Below are 22,571 nucleotides of genomic sequence, written 5' to 3' on the forward strand. Positions count from 1 at the left end.
CACCATCCAGCATGATCAACCAAGGTGACCGGAAGTAGCATGACCAAGAAGCGTCTTGACGTATGTTCCGTATTGTTAGGTCATCAGGAAACGCTTTCCTTTTTATCTTTTCTCACATAACCCATCCCTGGTCTTGCGGAGGAGGGATTTTTGCCTCAACAGTCTCCTTCATTACAGCAAGTTCATCTTGCTAAAAGCGTTACTTGACCTGCTTTTTAATTAAAGAGGTCACTTTTATCTGGCATGAAAGGAAGCCATCCATGCGTTACAATTATCATGTGATCTGCTGTAATTGTTCACAGCGATCACATGGTACTGGGCAGCAGGCCAGTACACTGATCAGTCATCGACTGTCTTCGATGGACACAGCCGGTGACAGATTGCCCCGCAGTGCGGTCCTGCGCGAGGCGCGATCCGGGAGTAACTTTAATCAGTTCCCACCTGGTCTATAGCAAAATGACAGGGAACTGGTTAAAGTTCCAAATACTTTTGCAATTGTGTAAATAATTTTGGGTTACAAGGAGTTAATTTGGTATTAGGAATTATTGCAGTAATAAACCGGAAAACATAAATGTAATTTATTACCTTTAGAATCAGTTTAAACTTCAGCTTTAATTTAGGGTTTAGATTAAGTTTTAGGGCTTAGGTTAGTGTGATGGTAAAGCTTTTGCATCTAAGAGCCAGGTTAAGGTCAGAAGGTGCTAAGAATGTATTTTTTGTACAACTATCACCAGTGGTGGAGCTCACAGGCCCCTGTCTGTCTCACCTTCACTGGAAGTTTTAGGTACTCTGAACTTGCTGAGCATTTTCTTCAGCTGTTCCCGCACTGTGACTGCTCTCAGAAGCCCCTTGTAGTTCAGGAAGTGCTGCTGACACCACTGTGAGCTCTTGTTAAACTAAAAAGGCAGAAACCATTAATTAACACAAAATTAGAATAAAGAAATACATATTAATGGGAAAATACCCACACTATAAAGGCTCCCTTTCTGTGAACACAATTTTCAGGGTGGCCCTCTTACTGCCTTTGAATATACACACCCCTCACATTTTTGTAAATATTTTATTATATCTTTTCATGTGACAACACTGAAGAAATGACACTTTGCTACAATGTAAAGTAGTGAGTGTACAGCTTGTATAAGGCTGCTTTCACACTGGGGCGTTGTTTTTGCGGGGAGTTTTCTGGCCGCTAGTGGGGCGCTTTTAACCCCCGCTAGCGGCCAAAAAAGGGTTAGAATGACCCGCAAAGCGCCACTGCATCATTGCTGGCGGTTCGGCAGTGCTGGTCATTCATTTCAATGGGCAGGAGCAGTTTAGGAGCAGTGTATACACCGCTCCAAAGATGCTGCTTGCAGGAGTTTTTTTTTATTTAACGCCCTGTCAGCACATCGCTCAGTGTGAAAGCCCTCCGGCTTTCACACTGAAACTGCAGGGGAGCCGTTTTTCAGGCGCTATTTTTAGCCCAAAAGCGCCTGAAAAACGCCTCAGTGTGAAAGGGGTCTAACAGTGTAAATTTGCTGTCCCCTCAAATTAATTCAGCACACAGCCATTAATGTCTAAATCGCTGGCAACAAAAGTGAGTACACCCCTAAGTGAAAATGTCCAAATTGGGCCCAATTAGCCATTTTCATTTTCCCTCCCCGGTGTCATGTGACCCGTTAGTGTTACAAGGTTTCAGGTGTGAATGGGGAGCAGGTGTGTTAAATTTAGTGTCATCGCTCTCACTCTCTCATACTGGTCACTGGAAGTTCAAAGGTATCTCATGGCAAAGGACTCTCTGAGGATCTGAAAAAAGAATTGTTGCTCTACATAAAGATGGCCTAGGTTATAAGAAGATCCTGAAACTGAACTGCAGCTCAGTGGCCAAGACCATACAGCTGTTTAACAGGACAGGTTCCACTCAGAACAGGCCTCATCATGGTCGATGAAAGAAGTTGAGTGCACGTGCTCAGCGTCATATCCAGAGGTTGTCTTTGGGAAATAGACATATGAGTGCTGCCAGCATTGCTGTAGAGGTTGAAGGGGTGGGGGTCAGCCTGTCAGTCATCAGACCATACGCCGCACACTGCATCGGTCTGCATGGCCGTCGTCCCAGAAGGAAGCCTTTTCTAAAAGATGACACACAAGAAAAACCCCGTAGTTTGCTGAAGGCAAGAAGACCAAGGACATGGATTACTGGAACCTTCCACCTGTCCTGTGGTCTGATGAGACGAAGATAAACGTATTTGGTTTAGATGGTGTCAAGCGTGTGTGGCGGCAACTAGGTGAGGAGTGCAAAGATAAGTGTGTCTACAGTCAAGCATGGTGGTGGGAGTGTCATGGTCTGGGGCTGCCGGCACTAGGGAGCTACAGTTCATTGAGGGAACCATGAATGCCAACATGTACTGTGACATACTGAAGCAGAGCATGATCCCCTCCTTTCAAAAGCTGGGCCACAGGGCTATATTCCAACATAACGACCCCAAACACACCTCCAAGACAACCACTGCCTTGCTAAAGAAGCTGAGGGTAAAGGTGATGGACTGGCCAAGCATGTCTCCAATACTAAACCCTATTGAGCATCTGTGGGGCATCCTCAATCGGAAGGTGGAGGAGTGCAAGATCTCTAACATCCACCAGCTCTGTGATGATTTCCTCATGGAGGAGTGGAAGAGAACTCCAGTGGCAACCTGTGACGCTCTGGTGAACTCCATGCCCAAGAGGGTTAAGACAGTGCTGGAAAATAATGGTGGCCACACAAAATATTGACACTTTGGGCCCAATTTGGACATTTTCACTTAGGGGTGTACTCACTTTTGTGAGATACTGTACATTAACCAGTTGCACGGAAAAAGGTTTATAAAGATATAGATGACTGATGGTTAAATAAAATCCATGATAACCACCATTAATGCACTATTTAAATGATAAGTTCACCTTTAAAATAAACAAATGCACTTTTTTTGCAACGTGCATTTATTATTATTATTTTTTTTGGGGGGGTTTTGACATAATAATTTCCAACAATAATGATAAGTTATTTTTGGTATTTTTTATCACATTGCACAGATCATAATACAACATTATTATTAATATTATTATTTTTCTAAGTAACCTGCAGAGCATTGCACCCATGATCAGCAGACTGAGGGCACAAATTCCATCTCCTGCAGACTCTCAGGATAGCGGTCTACTCGTACCTCATACAGGCAGGCAATTATCTGAGAACAGGATTTTCAATGGACTACGAGGACACTCACCATTGCCCTCGCTGCTCATTGAAAACTACAAGCAGTCAGCCGCAATGGCTGGTGGAACTTGTAGGCATTCATTCCCCCGGAAACTGTGAATTAATGACATGGCCATGAGGGTGAAGCCCTGTTTTCAAATAGTGGCAGCGGGTGGTGGGAGAAGAGCCCCGACCCACTGTCACAGGGATCGGGAAAGGCTGTAGATGATGAAAAATGTTACATGTTCCACCTTAAAAAAGAGTGGAACACACTTTATTTGATACCATGCATATTTACAATAAGAAATGGAAACATTGGGACACCCTCTGTTTTAACCCTGTAATTTTCCTTAGATATACCCATGTATGATGTACAAACTTCTAATGCCCCGTACACACGGTCAGATTTTCCGATGGAAAATGTCAGATCGGAGCGTGTTGTCGGAAATTCCGACCGTGTGTGGGCTCCATCGGACATTTTCCATCGGATTTTCCGACACACAAAGTTGGAGAGCAGGAGATAAAATTTTCCGACAACAAAATCCGTAGTCGGAAATTCCGATCGTGTGTACACAAATCCGACGGACAAAGTGCCACGCATGCTCAGAATAAATAAAGAGATGAAAGCTATTGCCCACTGCCCCGTTTATAGTCCCGACGTACATGTTTTACGTCACCGCGTTTAAAACGATCGGATTTTCCGACAAATTTGTGTGTATGCAAGACAAGTTTGAGCCAACATCCGTCGGAAAAAAATCCTAGGATTTTGTTGTCGGAATGTCCGAACAAAGTCCGACCGTGTGTACGGGGCATAAGACTGTTATACTATATACTGAAAAGTATTCTATATGTGTTGATCCTCTTTATCTCGACTTCAACATCTCCCCATGTCTGACAGACAACATCTTTTATGTAAGCTGAATGACTTTGTCTGATATAATACATGTATGTTCATGATCTTTCAATAAAATCATTTGTAATCAAAAAAATGAGTGGAACATGTAAAATGTTTCAAAAGTGAACTTATTCTTTAAAGTATGTTGAAGTATAGAAGAAGTAGTAATGCTACTGCCTTCTAATAGCAACATACACACCAAAAGCAGCACCCAGCAGCTAGTTATGTAAGTACCATAAAGGTACCTAATATATTACAGACTACAATGCATGCTTTTACAAACAATCTTCAACACCCTAAACAGTATGTGGACATCCCTCCCAATGATTGAATTCAGGTTATTCCAGTGAAGGGTACTGTTATTGTTACAGTATACAAAGACATTTTAAACAATTGTGTCTTTCCAACCTTGTGACCTTCCAACCTTGGAGACTGCCATTTTCGTTTCCTGAAGGATTGTGCCCACGTTCACAAAGACAGCTCTATAAAGACATGGTTTTGACAAGGTCTGTGTGTACGTCAAGTTGACTTCACAGAGCCCTAACCTCGACCGTAGCAAACACCATGGGGGTTCATTTGAACACCGCTCATGAGCCAGTCTTCTGATCCAACATCAGTGCCTGACCTCACAAATGTTCTTTTGGCTGAATAGGCACAAATTTCCAGAAACACAACCCAGAATCTTGTGGAAAGCTTCCTAGAAGAGTGGAGGCTGCAAGGAGTGACAATTCAATAATAATGCCCACAGTTTTAAAATGTGCTGTCCAACAAGATCAAATAGGGGTGAAGAGCACAATCTCTTAGCCATATATTGTACAACAAAGCAGGTTTAAAGGATAAGTTCACCTTTCATAACATGTTACGCGTTACACCCATATTCAAGGTGTAACCTGTAACATGTTATGAATGCACCGTCCCCTGCACCCCCCTGATCCACGCTGTGCCAGCTAGCAGGGGGGGGGTCTGCTCCGCCCACTAGCTGTTAAAAAAAAAAACAACAAAAAAACAAAAACAGTGGCAGTGCGGGGCTCCACCCGCGTCACTCATTCACAGCGCTCTGTGAATGGAAAACTGCAAGGTATGGGAGCCTTTGCAGCTGTCGGCTTGTAGTTTTTCAATGAACTATCACAGTGCTGTGAGCGCTGTGGTATTTCATTCATTCTTTCTGTCAGCATATATCGGCTTCTTCATACGAGGAAGCAGAAACACTGACAGGTCTGCAGGAGACCCACATTGCATCAGCGATCTGCTGATCGCTGTTGCAGTGCTTTACAGGCTCCTGCAACAAAAAATAATAAATGCAAATTCTGCAAAAAAATGTGCATTTATTTTTTCTGAAAAGGTGAACTTATCCTTTAAGCACTTCCTGGTAGTGTTAGGTTGACTTGTCTCCTCTCAGGCATTCCTTCTGCCCTGTAGTACCAACCATGGTAGCAACAGACCAATAAGAACCCGCTGGGAGCAAAAAGTGTAGAGTCAACACTCAACACTAACCAAACTTGACCATTATATTATGATGAATTTGAGGCACTCAATGGGGTTGATTTACTAAAACTGGAGAGTGCAAAATCTGGTGCAGCTCTGCATAGAAACCAAACAGCTTCCAGATTTTTTTCTCAAAGATTATTTGAACAAGCTAAAGTTAGAAGCCGATTGGTCACAGCTGCACGATATTTTGCACTCTCCAGTTTTAGAAAATGAACCCCTACGTGTTAAAAAATGCATGTAAAGATATCTAAAAGCACCATTATAAAGTAATCTGGATACTGGTATTCTCTAATATACATATATGTCATATGTACAGTTAGGTCCATATATATTTGGACACAGGCACAATTTTCATACTTTTGGCTCTGTATACCACCAGAATAAAATTAAACAATCCAAATTAATTTGAAGTGCAGACTTTCAGCTTTAATTCAAGGGGTTGAACATAAATGTCAAGTATAAATTTTAGGAACTGCAACCATTTTTATACACAGTATCCCCCATTTTCAGGGGCTAAAATGTAATTGGACAAATTAATATAATCATAAATAAAATGTTTATTTTTAATATTTTGTTGGGAATCCTTTCCTGGCAATAACTGCCTGAAGTCTGGAACCCATGGACATTACCAAAGACTGGCTCTCCTCCTTTCTGATGCTTTGCCAGGCGCTAACTGCTGTCTTCGGTTGTTCTTTATTTGCGGGTCTTTCTGCGTTTAGTTTTGCCTTCAGCATGCTCATATTGGGTTGAGATCAGGTGATTGACTTGGCCATTGCAGAATATTCCACTTCTTTTCCTTCAAAAGCTCCTGGGTTGCTTTTGCAGTGTGTTTTAGAAGCTGTGAAATGCTGTGAAGCGCCGTCCAATCAACTTTGCTGCATTTGGCTGAATCTGGGCTGACAGCATATCTCTAAGCACTGCAGAATTCATCCGGGTGCTTCTGTCTCATCATCAATAAATGTCAATGACCCAGTGCCACTGGAAGCCACGCATGCCCAAGCCATCACAAGGCCTCCACCATGTTTTACAGATGACGTTGTGTACTTTGGATCATGAGCTGTTTCAAGCTTTCACACTTTATTCTTCCAGTCATTCTGGTACAGATTAATCTTAGTTTAATCCTTCCAAAGAATACTTTTCCAGAACTGGTCTGACATTTTTAGATGTTTTTTGGCAAAATCTAAACTGGCTTTTCTATTCTTCAGGCTTATGAATGGTTTGCACTTTGTGGTTAACCCTCTGTATTTGCTCTCGTGAAGATTTCTATTGATTGTAAACTTTGACAATGATAGGCCACCTCCTTCACTTGTTTGGATGTTGTGAATGGGTTTTTCAATACCATAGAGAGGATCCTGCAATCCGAAGGAGTAGCGCACACCTGGCCATGAAACAGCTTTCGATTCAATTGTCCAATTACTTTTGATCCCTTGAAAAAGGAGGGGGTGGCTATTTCCAAGAGCTGTAATTCCTAAACCCTTCCTCCGATTTGGATGTACATACTCTCAAATGAAACCTGCGAGTGTGCACTTTCTGCCCATATCCCATATAGAATTATAGCTTAAATATGTTTTGGTAAATACCTGAAAAAAAACAAAAAATTTGCCTGTGTCCAAATATATATGGACCTAATGGTATATTATAAATGTATGTTATGGAGAAAAGATGCAAAACAAAAAAACAGTTCCTACCTTGATAAAGGCCTCATACACATTTAACATGGTTAGATGATCCCCCTCTTCTACAGCAAATTTCCGATGTTCTCTTATCTGTTAACAAACATGGTAAAAAAAACAAACACTTATACATTCCAAAATGTACACTTTTTGCACATGTCAAACTATCCGTTCTTTCAAGAGATTTATAAAAAGCCACTGGTAATCTTTTTCCTGTTCTTTTCAATGTTCAGAAATGCCATATTATTTTCATTGTAAAATGTCTTCCTGTGCACTACTGTAGTCTATGTTCTTAGTGTGGAGTTCACCCCTATATCTGGTCCTACTGTGACTGTTTGGGGTTGGCTCTGGTTCAACTCCTTGCTATTTCTCTTTTGAGTGAATGATCTATATATTTCTATGGGGAATGTCATCAGCCACCAACCAGATGATCCACAGGACTGATTGGAAACAGTAAATAAAGAGGGGACCAGGAAACTTGTTTGTCACATTAGGCTAAGAAATAGTAATTCACTTTCAGTGTGCATAGATCCCCAACCCATAGGAGCCCTTTACATTACTTATTTCCTGTACCTAACCCTCCCTGCAACCTTATCATTAATACTAACCTTCCCAGTAACCTATACTAATCTGCCCTGTTAACCCAAACAATAACCCTTCCTGCAACCCTCACATTAACCTTTCAAGTAACCCTAACCCTTATCCTCCCTGGATGACCAATACCAATTTTTCCTGTAACTATAACACTGGCCCTCCCAGTAACCCCCAACACTAGCAGGCCCAGTAACCCCCACACTAACCCTCCATGCAACCCTAAAACTAAACCTCTCAATAAACCTTACCCTTCCTATTCCCCCACAAATAAAGAGAGAGGTGGAGAAGGTGCTTCTAAGTGCAGTATTAAACAATTTATTAGACCAACACAATAAAATTTACACTTACAAGATGTATGTGTGTAACGGGCTCATCTGACAATCACAAACCGAGACCAGGTTCCCGCCCCTGTGGCTCTGAGTCCCCAGCAGCGGTGGGAGAGATAGATGAACCAATAGGAGGATCCGTCATCCGGGGTAGCGGTGGAACTCACGCCATGCTTTTGGACCACACAGACCGAAAGTGACGTCAGGATGTGGTCAGTTACGCGTTTCAGAGCATGCGCACAACGCTCCTTCCTCAGACCAAAAATCTTAGTCTGAGGTAGGACCGTTGTGCAGATGCTCCAAATTGTGCAAATGCCCACATCCTGACATCACTTCCGGTCTGTGCGGTCCACGAATGTGGCATGCGTTCCAGAACAATAGATTCTCCTCCTGTTGGTTCATCCATCCATCCATTGGTTTATCCCACTGCTGCTGGAAATATGGATGAACCAATCTCCGATGTCAGGATGTGGGCAGTTACACAATTCGGAGCATGCGCACAACGCTCCTTCCCCAGACCAAGGATTTTGGTCTGAGGAAGGAGCGTTGAGCGCATGTTCCGAAACATGTAACTGACCACATCCTGACGTCACTTCTGGTCTGTGCGGTCCACCGCTACCCCAGAACAACAGATTCTCCTCATATTGGTTCTTCCATCTCTCCCACTGCTGCCGGTTGGCTAGGGGGCTCGGAGCCACAGGGGCAGGAACCTGGTCTCAGTTCGTGATTGTCAGCCCGTTACACACCTACATCTCATAATTGTATTTTATCGTGTTGGTCTAATAAACTGTTTAATACTGCACTTAGGAGCGCCTTCTCCACCTCTCTCTTTGCCAGCCAGAATTGCTTCCACTCTTAGAAGAGCTGCTTGGGTGCCAGTGTTATTAGTTTCTACACCTCCCGCCCACACTTCTTTTGGAATCCAAGGCTCCACTCACACTGATACAGGATCCAGAAGTGCCCTATGTTCTATTACTCTACCTAAAATCCTTATACTAGCGCACCCTGTAACCCTCCTTTTAACCCTCTCAACCCTCAGCACAGAGATCCTGGTGACAGAACATGTTTCACAAAAATGTAGGGAAAATCTCAACAGACAGCATTTATGTTCAGAAGAGAACAAACTATTCATCTCTCCAAAAGAAATGAAAAGCTTTGGATAGAGTTCTAGTTTAAAGTTGTGCCATGCTATCTACGTCTTGTAATAATTACCCTACTCATGCTGTCTCCAAACTACAAATTTGCAGGCACTGCAGATGACACTTTTCTACATATGAAGATATAAAAACAGCACAATAAATTAACTTCTTTGCCTGTGTTTTTGAACTTTGTGACAACTGGACTTCCAATTATAATATTTCATAACAAAGTTTACTCACCGCTTGCGATTTCTGGTTTGGAGGAACAACAAAGACATTCTGAATTTGCATCATAGCTGCAATACTTAAAATTTCAGCTGAGCATCCAAAATTGCCTTAAAGAAATGAAATGTATAGTTTTACTTTTTATTTTATTTTTATTTTACACTCCCCCCCCCAAATTAAGAGATCATGTTGAAGTATTTATGTAAGTATTTATGTATCTTGATGTATTTATGGTAGTCAGTTTAAAGAAATTTGGGTTTTATATATAGTTTGTAGTTATATATCTATATGAAGGCAGTCATTTTTGCAAAAGGCAGGCAGGGGGCATAGGACCAATCCCCAGCCTTGCCGGTGGTCCCCCAGCAGCTGACTTTTCCCAATTACTTGGTTAAAAAGCACTGTGTATCTGTGTGTACAGAGAGGAGGGCGAGAGCACCGTCTGTACCTCCTGGCTCTCTCTTCTTCTCACTACTTCTGTCGGCAACCCTGAATGCTGTGTAGGCCACCTACCTTGTCCTTAACAAGTAGCAAGTGCAGGATGTGCTCTTTCCCTCCTCCCTGTACACAAGAGTTAACACAGAATGCTCTCAGATTGGACTGTACAGGGCTTGATTACCTCCCCCACCTCCTCTCCAGGCTGCTCTTGTCCTGGCAGCACAAATTGTGGGTGGGGGCAGTAATCAAACCCTGCACAATCAATGGATATTAGGGAGAGGTGCACAAAGCAGCCCCAATCCTCCTCTTTTGGGGCCCCCCGCAAGGGCTCTTGGCTGCTCCTCTTCTTCATGTGCCACATAGGAAGCCGCTTCCTATGCTGGCACACATGACGGGCTCGCTCTTGAGCCTCGCTGTATGTATATTGGCACAGACAGCAGGGCTTGGCTCCCTCACCATAGGATTTAATTAACAGGAGAGGGAGCCATTGGCTCCCGCTCCTATCAATCTGCCCAGTGATAGAGCTAGGAGAACCAGTACAGAGCCGGGAGAGCCTCAGCTCTTGTGCACATTGCTGGATCGAGATTGGGCTCTGGAAAGTATAAAGGAGATCTGGGAGGCAGACTGATCACAGAAGTTTTTTACCTTAATGCATAAAAGTGGGAGTAAACTCCCATGCATGACTATAGGTAAGCCTATAGTAAGGGTTACCTATAGGTACAGTAAATATCTCCTAAACATGCAAGAATATATTTACTTTTGATGCAGCCGGTGACGTCAGTGGCACATGTGCTCTGAAAGAATGGCATACTGTGCCGTTCCTTCAGAGTACTGTGCTGTAAATGGCGGCTCCTGCGTGCATACGCAGGAGTCACGTTATCGTGGGTCCGGCTACTGACACATCCGGAGTCCGCAAACCCGGAAGGAAGACCGGGTGAAGATGGATGTACCTTCAGCAGTGACAGCACATCGCTGAAGTGCTTTGTTTTAATGCAAGTTTCACATAGTGTGCTAGTAGTTCTGGAAGCTGGCTTCCTTGCATTAATCAGGGTAGAGATAACCCGAGGCCGCAACTGAATAGGGGGGAATGCATAGATCAGTGAGAACTGAACCCATGTGGTTACCAACGCATCCGTTCCGCATGCGAATGGATCCCTTGTTCTGGCCACAAAGTTGACCAACTTCATGTTGAACCTGGATGCCAGAAGATCCACATCCGGAGTCCCCCATCTTTGGCAAACAGCCCAAAATATGTCGGGGTGAAGAGACAATTCCCCTGGGAATAACTTCTGGTGACTTAAGTAGTCCGCCTGCCAATACTCTACTCCCGGAATGAAGACTGACGAAAGGCATGGGACATTCCTTTCTGTCCAAGTTAGAATATGGTTCACCTCTCTCTGTGCTTAGAGACTTTTGGTGCCCCCTTGGTGATCGATATAGGCCACAGCTGTGGCATTGTCCGATTGAATCCTGATAGAACAATCCCGTAACCTGAAAGCCCAGGCTTTTAGAGCCAGACGGCCTGCCCGAATCTCTAGGATATTGATGGGCAAGATTCTTGAAAAGGCTGGCATCCGTCGTTACCACTTTCCAGATGACTGGTCTGAAGGATCTTCCTTTCAGCAGATTCTGGGTTAGTAACCACTAAGTGAGGCTTTGGGACACTCTTGGGGACAGCTGCATTGGTAAGTCTAAAGCTTGAATTGTTTTGTTCCAAACAGACATGATACTGTTTTGCAACAGTCTTGAATGGAACTGGGCATAGGGAACTGCTTCGAATGAAGCCACCATGGTTCCTAGCAACCTCATGCAGAGGCGAATGGAGGGATTGTCATTTGACCTGACCCTCCGCACCAGTTCTCTTATGAACTTGATTTTTGCCTGAGGCAAGAACAACCTTTCCTGGGCTGTGTCTATGATCAGACCCAAGTACTCCAGCCTTTTTAGCGGTATTAAGGAAGATTTCTCTAGGTTGAAAATCCTACCCAAACTTTTCAGATAGTTGGTTGTAATGCGTACGATTTGCTCCAAATGAGCCACCGATTGATCTATAAGCAATAGATCGTCTAGGTACGCTACGACTGTTATGCCCTGTGTCCTTAACCAGGCGAGAGGTGGGGCCAGCACTTTGGTGAACACCCGTGGTGCTGTGGCTAGCCAGAAGGTCAGGGCTACAAACTGGAAATGCTGCTGTTCTAACTCGAACCGCAGAAACTTTTGATGAGCGGAAAATATAGGGACATCCCTGATGTTGATTGACGCCAGAAGTTCTCCTCCTAGAAGGATATAAACTACTAACCTTGTCCCCATGCAAAAGGAGCATATCTTCAGGAACTGATTTAGCTTTCTTGGATCTAGAATGGGTCTGACGTCTCTATTTGGTTTTGGTACCATGAAAAGATTTGAATAAAACCCCAGACCTTGCTTTTTTGTGGGGATCTCTCTATACACCCCTTGAGATATTAATCGGTCTAGTGCCTGAAACAGGCAAATTGTCTTTTCTCTGGATCATTGGGAACGCTTGATCTCAGGAAACGAGGCGGTGGAAAGTCCCGAAATTCCAGCTTGTATCCCAGCGTTACCGTGGAGATGACCCATCTGTCCTGAATTTCCTTTTTCCAGACTTCTGAAAATTGCAGAAGTCTTCCCCCCCACCTTGGTGAGGGGGGTTACCTCTTCAGGATGAGGCTTTAGGATTCTGTTTTGCAGATTTAGTACCCCAGGGCTTCTTTTGAGCCTGGGTCTAAACCTGAGGTTTTCCTACAGAATCTGACAGCGGAGGCCGTCGCCACTGCCTAGAGGTGGAAGCCCCTGGCGCAGAGGAAAGAGCCCGTTTAAATGAAGGGCGTTTATATTTTCTTTTGACTGATAAAAGAGTACTTTTCCCACTATAAATTGTTTGGATATATTTGTCCAAGTCTTCTCCAAATAGTCGTTCCCCATGAAAGGGGAACCCAGTTAGGAGGTTTTTACATGGGGTTTCAGCTGACCAATTTTTTAACCACAGGATTCTATGCATATGTAGCGGTCACTACCTGAAGGTAGGTGATGTTTCTGTGTTTAAATGACAGCATTCAGTTTCAGGTAAATTTAGTCAGGCCTGTATTACTATTTCAGGCCTGGTTGTTTATTCTGGGGGCTGGGAGTGTCAGTGTAGTGCAGGGTGTGGCCACCTGTGCTTGGGTCCAGAGATGCCTCCTCATGCTTTCAGTGGAAATGGTTCTGGAAGAGAGGTTGAACTTGGGATCTGAGTGGCAGGCAGCTCATGTGTGGAGTTCTGGCCAATCATTAATTTGTTTGGCAGGAGGTGAGACTCCCATATAAGCTGGGGTTGCATGCTGGGAGGAGGAGGAGAAAAGGAAAAGGAGAGAGAGGAGAGAGCCCCCCTTCGGGGAGGGAGAGAAGGTGAGCCCCTCTGCGGGGAGGGGGGACCAGGCCACGCGGAGCAGAGGAGTTGGAATAGGAGACACCGTGCAGCATGTAGCAGCTGGTATAGCTGGACGCCACCCACGGGGAGGGGGAGCGTGCCAGACCGGAGAGGAGGGATGGAAAAGCCATCAGGAGGAAGTAGGAGCTAAGCGGAAGAAGAAGACTGGGTGATCGACTGTTTGTGAGTGGCACATGGACTGTTGATCAAGTAAGTGAAAGCCCAGGGGAGCAGTACTACCAGAGGCTGAGGGATGTTGGTACGCAAGTCAGGGAAACAAGTGACGATGGCATGTGACTTTTGGTTCAACAAAGCCCTGGAAATCCAATCAGTCAAGCGGGAGGAATTATTCAGAGTAATGTCTTCTTTAGCCCAACGTAGAAGTACTGTACAAATGGAAGTAGTGGTCAAAAGGCGGAGGTAGAGCTCCGAGCATAAATGGAGACACAGATTGTTCTAAAAAGGCCTACGGGTGAGGAGTTATTCAGAGTGACTCTTTACTACACAGCCTATGTATTCTCTAAAGTAAATCTACCAAAGCCTATATGTGAAGAGTTATTCAGAGTGACTCTTTGCTATCCACCCTATGTATTCTCAAAGACCATGCTACACCAGTTTCTCCCATGAAAAGTTATTCAGAGTGACTTTTCATTATCCGCATTGTTCTAAGTATTTGCATTAGAGGGCCAAGGAAAGATTATGCAGAAGTGAAAGAGCATCTCAGAAAACCCTTTCCCTGTCCCAGTTCAAGTTATGCAAAAAAAAGCAAGAGAAAAGTACAATATGGACTGTTTCTATTTTTATGGGCTGCGATGTGCTAGGTGGTGAATGTGATTTATGGATAGAACAACAAACAGCAGCTCCTTCGGGGGTAGTGCGCTACATGTACAAGCATAAGCGTAAGGCGGGATGCCTGGTGAATAAAATCTTTGATGGCATCTATGACAAAACCTAATGCCTTAGGTAGTTTAGCCAAATCCCGAGCTTGTTGTGCAGGAAGCTCTCTATGGGCCTGTTTATATTGGTCCTTTAGGGATTGGCAGACACCTATCACGGTGACTGCGGGCTGAGTGACGGAACCTACTATGGAAAATGCAGATTTTAGCAGGGATTCCAACTTCTTATCTGTTGGATCCTTGTCTACAGGACAAGTTAGGTTATTATTCACATTGGAAATCGCAGCGTCAATTGGTGGTACTTTCCATTTTTTGGAGAATTTCTCCTCCAGAGGATAGAGAATTGAAAATCTCTTAGGAGGGAGAAAATGTTTATCCGGGTGATCCCATACAGCAAAAATAAGCTGTTCTAGTAATGCATGTGCTGGAAACACATGCAAAGGATGGGAAGGTTTTAAAGAACCTAAGGAAGAGGCCGAGTTTTCATGAGACTCTGTTAGAGGCAGCATGAAAGTGGAACAAACCATTTCTGTAAGAGATTGTATCAGCAATTTCTAAGATTGAGAGGCTGAAAAAGGTTCATCTACTGTTGTTTCCTCTATAGAGGAATCATCGGTTTGCTTTTCTTCCTGATCGATTGAGGGTAACACCTCATCCTGTGCCCACTGTTCCCCTTGCAAAGGTTCTGAAGTGGGGGAAGGGGACCTAGTACGCTTTCCATCCATTTGAATGGAGGATGCGATTAAAGCCGCTAATCTTTCTTCCAGACCCTGGTGGGAGGAGGAAAGGGCATCTTCAGTCACGTATACAGGTGCTGAGATGTGAGAGGCAGCTGCACCATCAATTTGTTCCAATGGCTCACCCTGGTTTGCCATAATTGGTAATTCAGGTGAGGATGACAGCGTGGAAATACAGCTCGAGATCCCAATGCCTGGGGGTGAAACACTTACTTTTTGTTTTTTGTGATGTTATTTTTGGTAGGCATAGTCCTAAGTACAAAAACGCTATACAAATTGCAACAAATCACTGAAAATAGTCATGACTTTTAAATCCTCTATAAAGTTCAGCCTAGTGCTGGAAAAAGAGTGTCCTTCCTGAATCAGGAATGCCAGTTTTGCAACCCATACGTGTCCCACAGCTCGTGTGTCCCTGTGTTGCAGGCAGCTTGTTTCCTCCTCATCAGCAGAGGGGAGACTGTCACAGCTGTTGTATTTATCTGCTTTTAGCCTGGCGTGCATCCTCGTGGACGTTCACAGCACCTGCGTTTAGGCCCCGCCCCTCCAAAAAATCCCGCCCCTTTTTTTGTTTAAACCGTTTCCCATGCCTGAGCGTATTTCGGCTCCCAGACCCAACACAAGGGGGGGGGATGTAAGTCACAACAAAACAAACTTTTAGCGGTAATATAGCGGGACCTCTGCATCCCCCATGGCGGGGGGTGGGGTGATGTAAGGGGGATGCAGCGCTGCTGTCCCCCTAACCCCTTTGGTCCCATCAGGGAGAGAAAAAGATATTTTTTGCTGATTTTTTTTTTACCTTGCAAGTCTCCCTCCACACGCTGTGCAACCAGACACAGAATGAGCTAACAGTGAAGACAACAGAGTAAGGTATGTGCATAGACTCCATCTAGTAGAGATTTTAGGGCATGACAACATTTTTTCCTTTAATGGAAGACATACATAGATGTTTTTAATACCCAAGTTTCTTCCCTTACCTTATCCTCGCTGCGGGATTTTGCTGAATTAACAGAAAATCCAACCTTCACCCATCACGGCGGGCTGCGTTTAGCAAACTTTCAAGGACCGGGTCCCTAAAAAGGGGTTCCACTCCCTTGGGCTCTGTACAATGCACCCATCAGGAAGCTTTAGATAATGTAGCAAGACCTAAGCCCTGGGTTCCTGGGGTCCAGCCCTACAAAGAGAGGCACTACAGGCAAAACCTCGTGCTTCGGATACAAGGTCCCAGGTACCATCCATTTTAGGCCTCAGTGGCATTTTTGGATGGATCTGGTTTCTTTCTATGGAGGAATTTAAATCCAGCATGGATCCCTCCTGGAGCTCCTCAGAGCACGTCTTCACTCGTGACCAACACCTTAGACACTGGCGAAAAAACTGATGTGCTCCTGGAAGGAGGAGGGGTTATAAAGGGAGTAAACTTCCTTTGATTGGGTTTACCAGTGTCAAAACCTGAAGGTGGCCTATAACCCATTAAGTAATTACTTAAGGCTCTGTGTCCCATGATGTACGATAAAGAAAAAGCAATTTACTACTGCTTTAAGGTAAAACCTTAAGGCTTTAGAAACACTTTAAGCTGTCCCAGGTTCGCCTTTCTCCGGAAGCACCCTATGGAGCCACACTTGCATTCAGAGACTAGAGTTGTGTCTCCCCACACTGTGTGCATCAATAGAAAGCCTAGGATGGCAAATTGAAAAGAAAGCAAACAGGTAACAACTATAACTCACAATTGTCGGTGTAGTAGCCAAAAAAGGAAAAAGAAATGATACAGGTTAATGATCTTTGGTCACAATGAATAATGAGAGGTCCTCCAGCAACACTCATCAATCCATACTTTAAAATTTTTTAGTAAGCATTATGGATATTTGATTTACTTCAACTCTTGAAAAAAAACTTTTTAAAACTACCTTCAAGCATATGTAAATGCTCATTTGAAATGTACCTGATTCTAAAAGCATCTTGGCAAACATAGGATTGAGAGGGAACTCCGCCATTCGCACACCAAGAGGTTCTGTCAGTCGGCAATGCTTATCCAGACCTAAGAGACAAAATTTCAAAGAGGGTTCTTTTGGTTATAACAATAATAAGCATTTGGTTTATCTATATTAGGAGAATCCATTAGAGAAGATTGACACCATCATTTTTTTCTATTGGCTGCAGCAGGGCTAGCGAAGACTTTAGGCTGCTTATCTCAACACAGAAGTCCCCAAGATACACTATATGGCCAAAAGTTTGTGGAAACCCTTCCAAATTACTGAGTTCAGGTGTTTCCGCTGAAGGGTACAGTTATTTATGCAGCATACCACAAAGAGCCAGGCGCAAAAATGGAAACCCAGGAAGCCTTGAGAAATACCAAACTCTGGCCGCTGCACCCAAACTCAAAAGACCAGATGAGGACAAGCAAATAAAAACAAATCAGGGAGCGCTGATCCAAAGAGTGGTATTAATGTCATAGAGAAAAAACGTGTACGCCAGGGGAGGGGGACAATATGTGAACCTGAGGTCTCCGGATCACAGAACGCCCAAGGAGAAGGCAGAAAATGCCAGCTTCGTTACCAGATGATCCGAAAAATGGTGCGGTGCTGGTGATGATGTAAAGGAAGCAGGGGGGCTGACAACACCAGCTCCCCAACAGCTGCATCCAACAATCCAGACACAGATGGGCTCCAACCGGCTAGCGATGGGTCATGTGATGCGGGGGACCTCCTTTGTCACATGACCAATCGCTAGCCTGAGCTCTGGTTTCCGGAGACCCGGGAGTCGTGCTGTTGTCAGCTCCCCTGGATTCATCACCAGCACCACACCATTCTTCAGACCATCTGGTAACGGAGCAGGCATTTTCCTCCTTCTCCCTGGGTGTTCTGTGATCTGGAGACCTCGGGCTCACATATTGTCCTCCCTCCCCTGGCGCACCATTGATATCTGTCCACGGGAACCTCTGGACCACTGGGGTACCCGCAGCATCCTATTCCTAGCAGCGGTGGAGGTGGGACAGCCATCCATCCATCTTTCAGGCTCTTGAGTGAGTGTCACAGCTACTCTGAGTGCAGGAGTCCACAGGGCATTTTATTTCGCTAACTACTATTTTGCCTATAAGGCTCCATTATCTTTTTTAAGACTTACTACACATTTTTCATATTTGCCAATAAACTATTATGGTGAACAAGGTTGTTATCTATGACATTTTACTGCTCTTTGGATCAGTGCTCCCTGAGTTTTTAAATTTTGCAGCATACAAAGACATTTTAGACAATTGAGAGTTTCCAACTTAGTGGGAACAGTTTAGGAAAGGGCTTTTTCTGTTTTGGGAGAAAACATTATTTTGGGTAAATGGGTACAATTTCCACCAGACACTCTCCAAAATCTTATGGAAAGCCTTCCCAAGAGTGGAAGCTGTTAAAGCTGCAAAGGGGGACTAACTGCATATTAACACCCATGATTTTGTAACAGAATATCCAAGACACCCATATAAGTGTGATGGTCAGGTGTCCACAATCCGTTGGCCAGACAGTTTTGGATGCATTACTTAAAACTTTACATACAACTAACTTTCCATTAAAGAGGATGACTTCACATAAGGGGAACCTGTCAGAGTAGTAATATGGAGCTGTGATTGGTGAATTGTTTATGAAATTGCATGCTGTGGGGCTGTATTCCTATTCTTTGTTTTGCTCCTTAAAGTCAATGACCCAAAACAGCCAGCCAGTATAAAGGGTTGGAAGAGCTGATAGACATGCTTGATCAAGGTTAGTGACTTCTCAAAAGGATAGGAAGGATCACAGTCCTGGAAAGTACATTGTCAAAAAAGGAGAGTAATAGCAGCTCTTATGATTTCATTTTGGCAGGTTCCTTTATGTTTAATGTATAAAAAAAAAAAAAAACACTAGTATAAAATGCTAACTATTTAAAAAACACAACAAAGTATGGCAAAAATTCATCAAATGAAAGATAGTTTTAAGTTTGTTAAAACAAAAATCCTTACAGATACTCTGTAATGGGAAAAGACTTCAAGCTATTGCAAGTAACTAGAGGCACCTACAGCAGCTTCCCCAACCTTCCTATTATGGTTGCATAACAGTCTATTTAGGCAGGCAAAGCTTCAGCACTTCTTAAAATCGTTGAAGCTTGCATGTCCCTTCCTGCCTCTCAAAAATCCCTATTGGCCAGTAAGTCTGCCCATCATAAAGAAGGGCCAACAGGAATGTATAGGAGCAAGACTCAATGTTCTGACTCTACCCAGAAGTGTTGGAGCATTGGCTGTCAGAATGCCCTAGAATTCGGTTGCTCAAGAGGGTGTAACAGGTATGCACAGAAAAGTCAGGATGCATTGGGATTGATTTACTAAACATGGAGAGTGCAAAATTTGGTGCAGCTCTGCATAGAGACAAATCAGCTTCCAGGTTTTATTGTCAAAGCTTAATTGGACAAGCTGATGTTGGTTGATTGCACCAGATTTTGCACTCTCCAGTTTTAGTAAATCAACCCATATTCTGTCAATGTCAGGAAATCTGAGCTCCAAGCAAATAGGTAGACCATTTTGAAGTGCGCAGTCAACAATTTTGTGATTTACAAACTTATGCTATATGGCACAGACAGGCCTATAACATACATTCCTTTGTTCTGCAATGCAGTTTAATGCCCCGTACACACGGTCGGATTTTCCGATGGAAAATGTCCGATCGGAGCGTGTTGTCGGAAATTCCGACCGTGTGTGGGCTCCATCGGACATTTTCCATCGGATTTTCCGACACACAAAGTTGGAGAGCAGGAGATAAAATTTTCCGACAACAAAATCCGTTGTCGGAAATTCCGATCGTGTGTACACAAATCCGACGGACAAAGTGCCAGGCATGCTCAGAATAAATAAAGAGATGAAAGCTATTGGCCACTGCCCCGTTTATAGTCCCGACGTACATGTTTTACGTCACCGCGTTTAAAACGATCGGATTTTCCGACAACTTTGTGTGACCGTGTGTATGCAAGACAAGTTTGAGCCAACATCCGTCGGAAAAAATCCTAGGATTTTGTTGTCGGAATGTCCGAACAAAGTCCGACCATGTGTACGGGGCATTAGATATTACCTCTCTGACTCTGGTCTATTCAATAGACTATTAATCACCATCATCGCCCAAGTCCAATTAGCAGGTATGTAACTCATCAAGCAGTAAAGCTAAGGCCAGGTTCACACTGGTATGACAAACGCTCCGACATTGGGAGCTCATGTCGCATGACGTGTGAAAATCAATGTTTCCCTATGGGAGCCGTCTTAACTGGTCCGACACAAGTCGGTCCAACTTTGAAAATTCTCCCTGCACTACTTTGGTCCGACATTGATCCTACTTCAGCCCACTGAATATCACTGAAGTTAACTTAACTGACCCGACTTTGGCATGCGACTTGTGCTCATGTTGATGAGGACAAGGGCCTCTTCCCAACAACCCTGGCTGTTGGTTGTTGGGGCCTGCGGGTGGGGGGATTATTGGATTCTGGAAGCCCCCAGATTCCGGCCCCCACACTATGTGAATGAGTGAGTATGTACCCGTACCCATTCACCTAAAAAAAAAAAAAAAAAAAGTCAAAAATAAATTACACAGGTTTTTAAAGTAATTTATTAAGACAGCTCTGTCATCTCTTCCGATTTCTTCTCCCCTCTCCGGCTCTTCTGCCTCTGCCAGTTCTTCTTCTCAACGGGTCTTCTCCACTCTCCGGTTCTTCTCCCTCAGTCCGCGGTCTTCTCCCGATGTTGACTCGATGCTCTCTCCTGCTCTAATGCTGGGTGCACGGTGTGCCACTACTTATATGGACATGAGGTGGAGTCACTGGGTGATGTCATCTGGAGGCCCCACCCCATATGACGTCACTGCCATCATGCCCTGGGCGGTGATGTCATAAGGGGCCCCATCGTGCCCGCCCCATCACGTCCAGGGCATGATGGGGTAGTGACGTCATAAGGGGCAGGCCTCCGGTGACCCCGCCCCATGCCAATATAACCGCGCACTCAGCATTAGAGCGGGGGAGAGCGTCGAGTCAACATCGGACCCGGGCAGTGGAGAAGACAGTGGACAGAGGGAGAAGAACCGGAGAGGGCTAGAAGACATCAGCGGAGAAGACCCGGAGAGGGGAGAAGAGCAGGCAGAGGCAGAAGACGTCAGTGGAGGAGGCAGAAGACGTCAGTGGAGGAGGCAGAAGACGTCAGTGGAGGAGGCAGAAGAGCTGGGAAAAGGAGGAGAAATCAGAAGAGACGACGGAGCTGCCTTAATAAATTACATTAAAAACCTGTGTAATGTGTTTTATTTTTGACATTTTTTTTTTTAGGTGAATGGGTAGGGGTACAATGTACCCCATACTCATTCACATAGGGTGGGGGGCCGAAATCTGGGGGCCCCCTTTGCTCGCTCGTCCCCACCCCTTTTCCTGACCTGTCAGACTGTGCTCGGATAAGGGTCTGGTAATGATATTGGGGGGACCCCCACGCCGTTATTTCAGCGTGGGGTTTCCCTGAAAACCCATACCAGACTGAAGGGCCTGGTATGCTCTTGGAGGGGGAACCCACGCCAGGTTTTTTTACATTGTGCGTGAAGTTACCCCTAAAGATTCATACCAGACACAGTGCCTGGTAATGTTGAGGATCAAAGTCGGATCCTTGTTCATTGAAGTAGGGCACATGTCGGACTTCAAGTCGCAGGGCAAAGTCGGATCCAAAGTGGTACGATTGTGGTGTTGTACCAGTGTGAACCCGGCCTGAATCAGAATGTACAATAGTAATCTTCCTGGCTGTGTAGTGTGGCAGAGGTACATAAACGTTACAAGTTTGGCTAAACGGAATGGCAACCACTTTGCCAAAAAAGATACTATGTATGAATTTCAGCTATAATAAAAATATATTTTGTACAGTACCAAGTTATCAGTTATTTTCAGTTCTTTAATCAATTGCTTTTAGGAGATTACTTATTTACTCTGTTATACAATTTGGATTGCAATTCAGGTTCAACAGCCCATTAAAACAGATGAAAAAATTCAAAGACATCTGATAAAGATATTGAGTTCTGTACCTCCTAATGCATACAGCAGCTCCAGTGCTTGAACCATTGACTGTGCAGGAGGTGGCTGTGCAAATACATAAAAGATAACACATAAGCATAGGATTCAGCACAAACTACACAGTACTTATCACAGTTGTAGAAGCTAAATAAGCCTGTTAGCTGAATGAAGAGCTTGGGGTATCAGGGTTCTCTAGCATTGGTAAACACCCCTCTCTTTTTTTTATTACATATTTGGCCCAAAAACAAAGTGCAAGCAGAAAGGTTTTTACATACTAGTTTCTCTTCCACAATAAAGGCTTCTTACATTCCTCCTCGCAATCTTTTTACACTATGTACTGAGCTGTGCATGCTCAGCTCAGTGTACAATCACAGCATCTGTTAGGTGCTGAGATGAATTAAAAGTTGGCCATACATGAATCGAAATTTGGCCAGGGGATAGCCAAGATTTGATCTATCTATGGGCAGGCTAATTGTACGCAAGTCAAGGCATG

General features: G+C 44.2%; 1 protein-coding gene across 2 annotated transcripts in view; it reads right to left on the bottom strand.

The window, feature by feature from the left end:
• DHX35 (DEAH-box helicase 35) overlaps window positions 1-22,571 on the bottom strand; it is a 112,837-nt gene that overhangs the window by 17,581 nt on the left and 72,685 nt on the right. For both annotated transcript variants that reach the window (XR_012236764.1, XM_073606393.1), the window contains exons 14-18: window positions 22,090-22,144; window positions 16,980-17,075; window positions 9,564-9,658; window positions 7,280-7,357; window positions 767-896 (exon numbers count right to left, since the gene is read on the bottom strand). Coding sequence is in view for 1 of the 2 variants with exons in the window: in XM_073606393.1 (XP_073462494.1) it covers window positions 767-896; window positions 7,280-7,357; window positions 9,564-9,658; window positions 16,980-17,075; window positions 22,090-22,144 (454 nt within the window). In the remaining variant the exon portion in view is untranslated. The remainder of the gene's footprint in view (window positions 1-766; window positions 897-7,279; window positions 7,358-9,563; window positions 9,659-16,979; window positions 17,076-22,089; window positions 22,145-22,571) is intronic.

The sequence above is a fragment of the Aquarana catesbeiana genome, linkage group LG12, assembly GCF_042186555.1.
Source record: "Aquarana catesbeiana isolate 2022-GZ linkage group LG12, ASM4218655v1, whole genome shotgun sequence".
Lineage (NCBI taxonomy): Eukaryota > Metazoa > Chordata > Amphibia > Anura > Ranidae > Aquarana > Aquarana catesbeiana.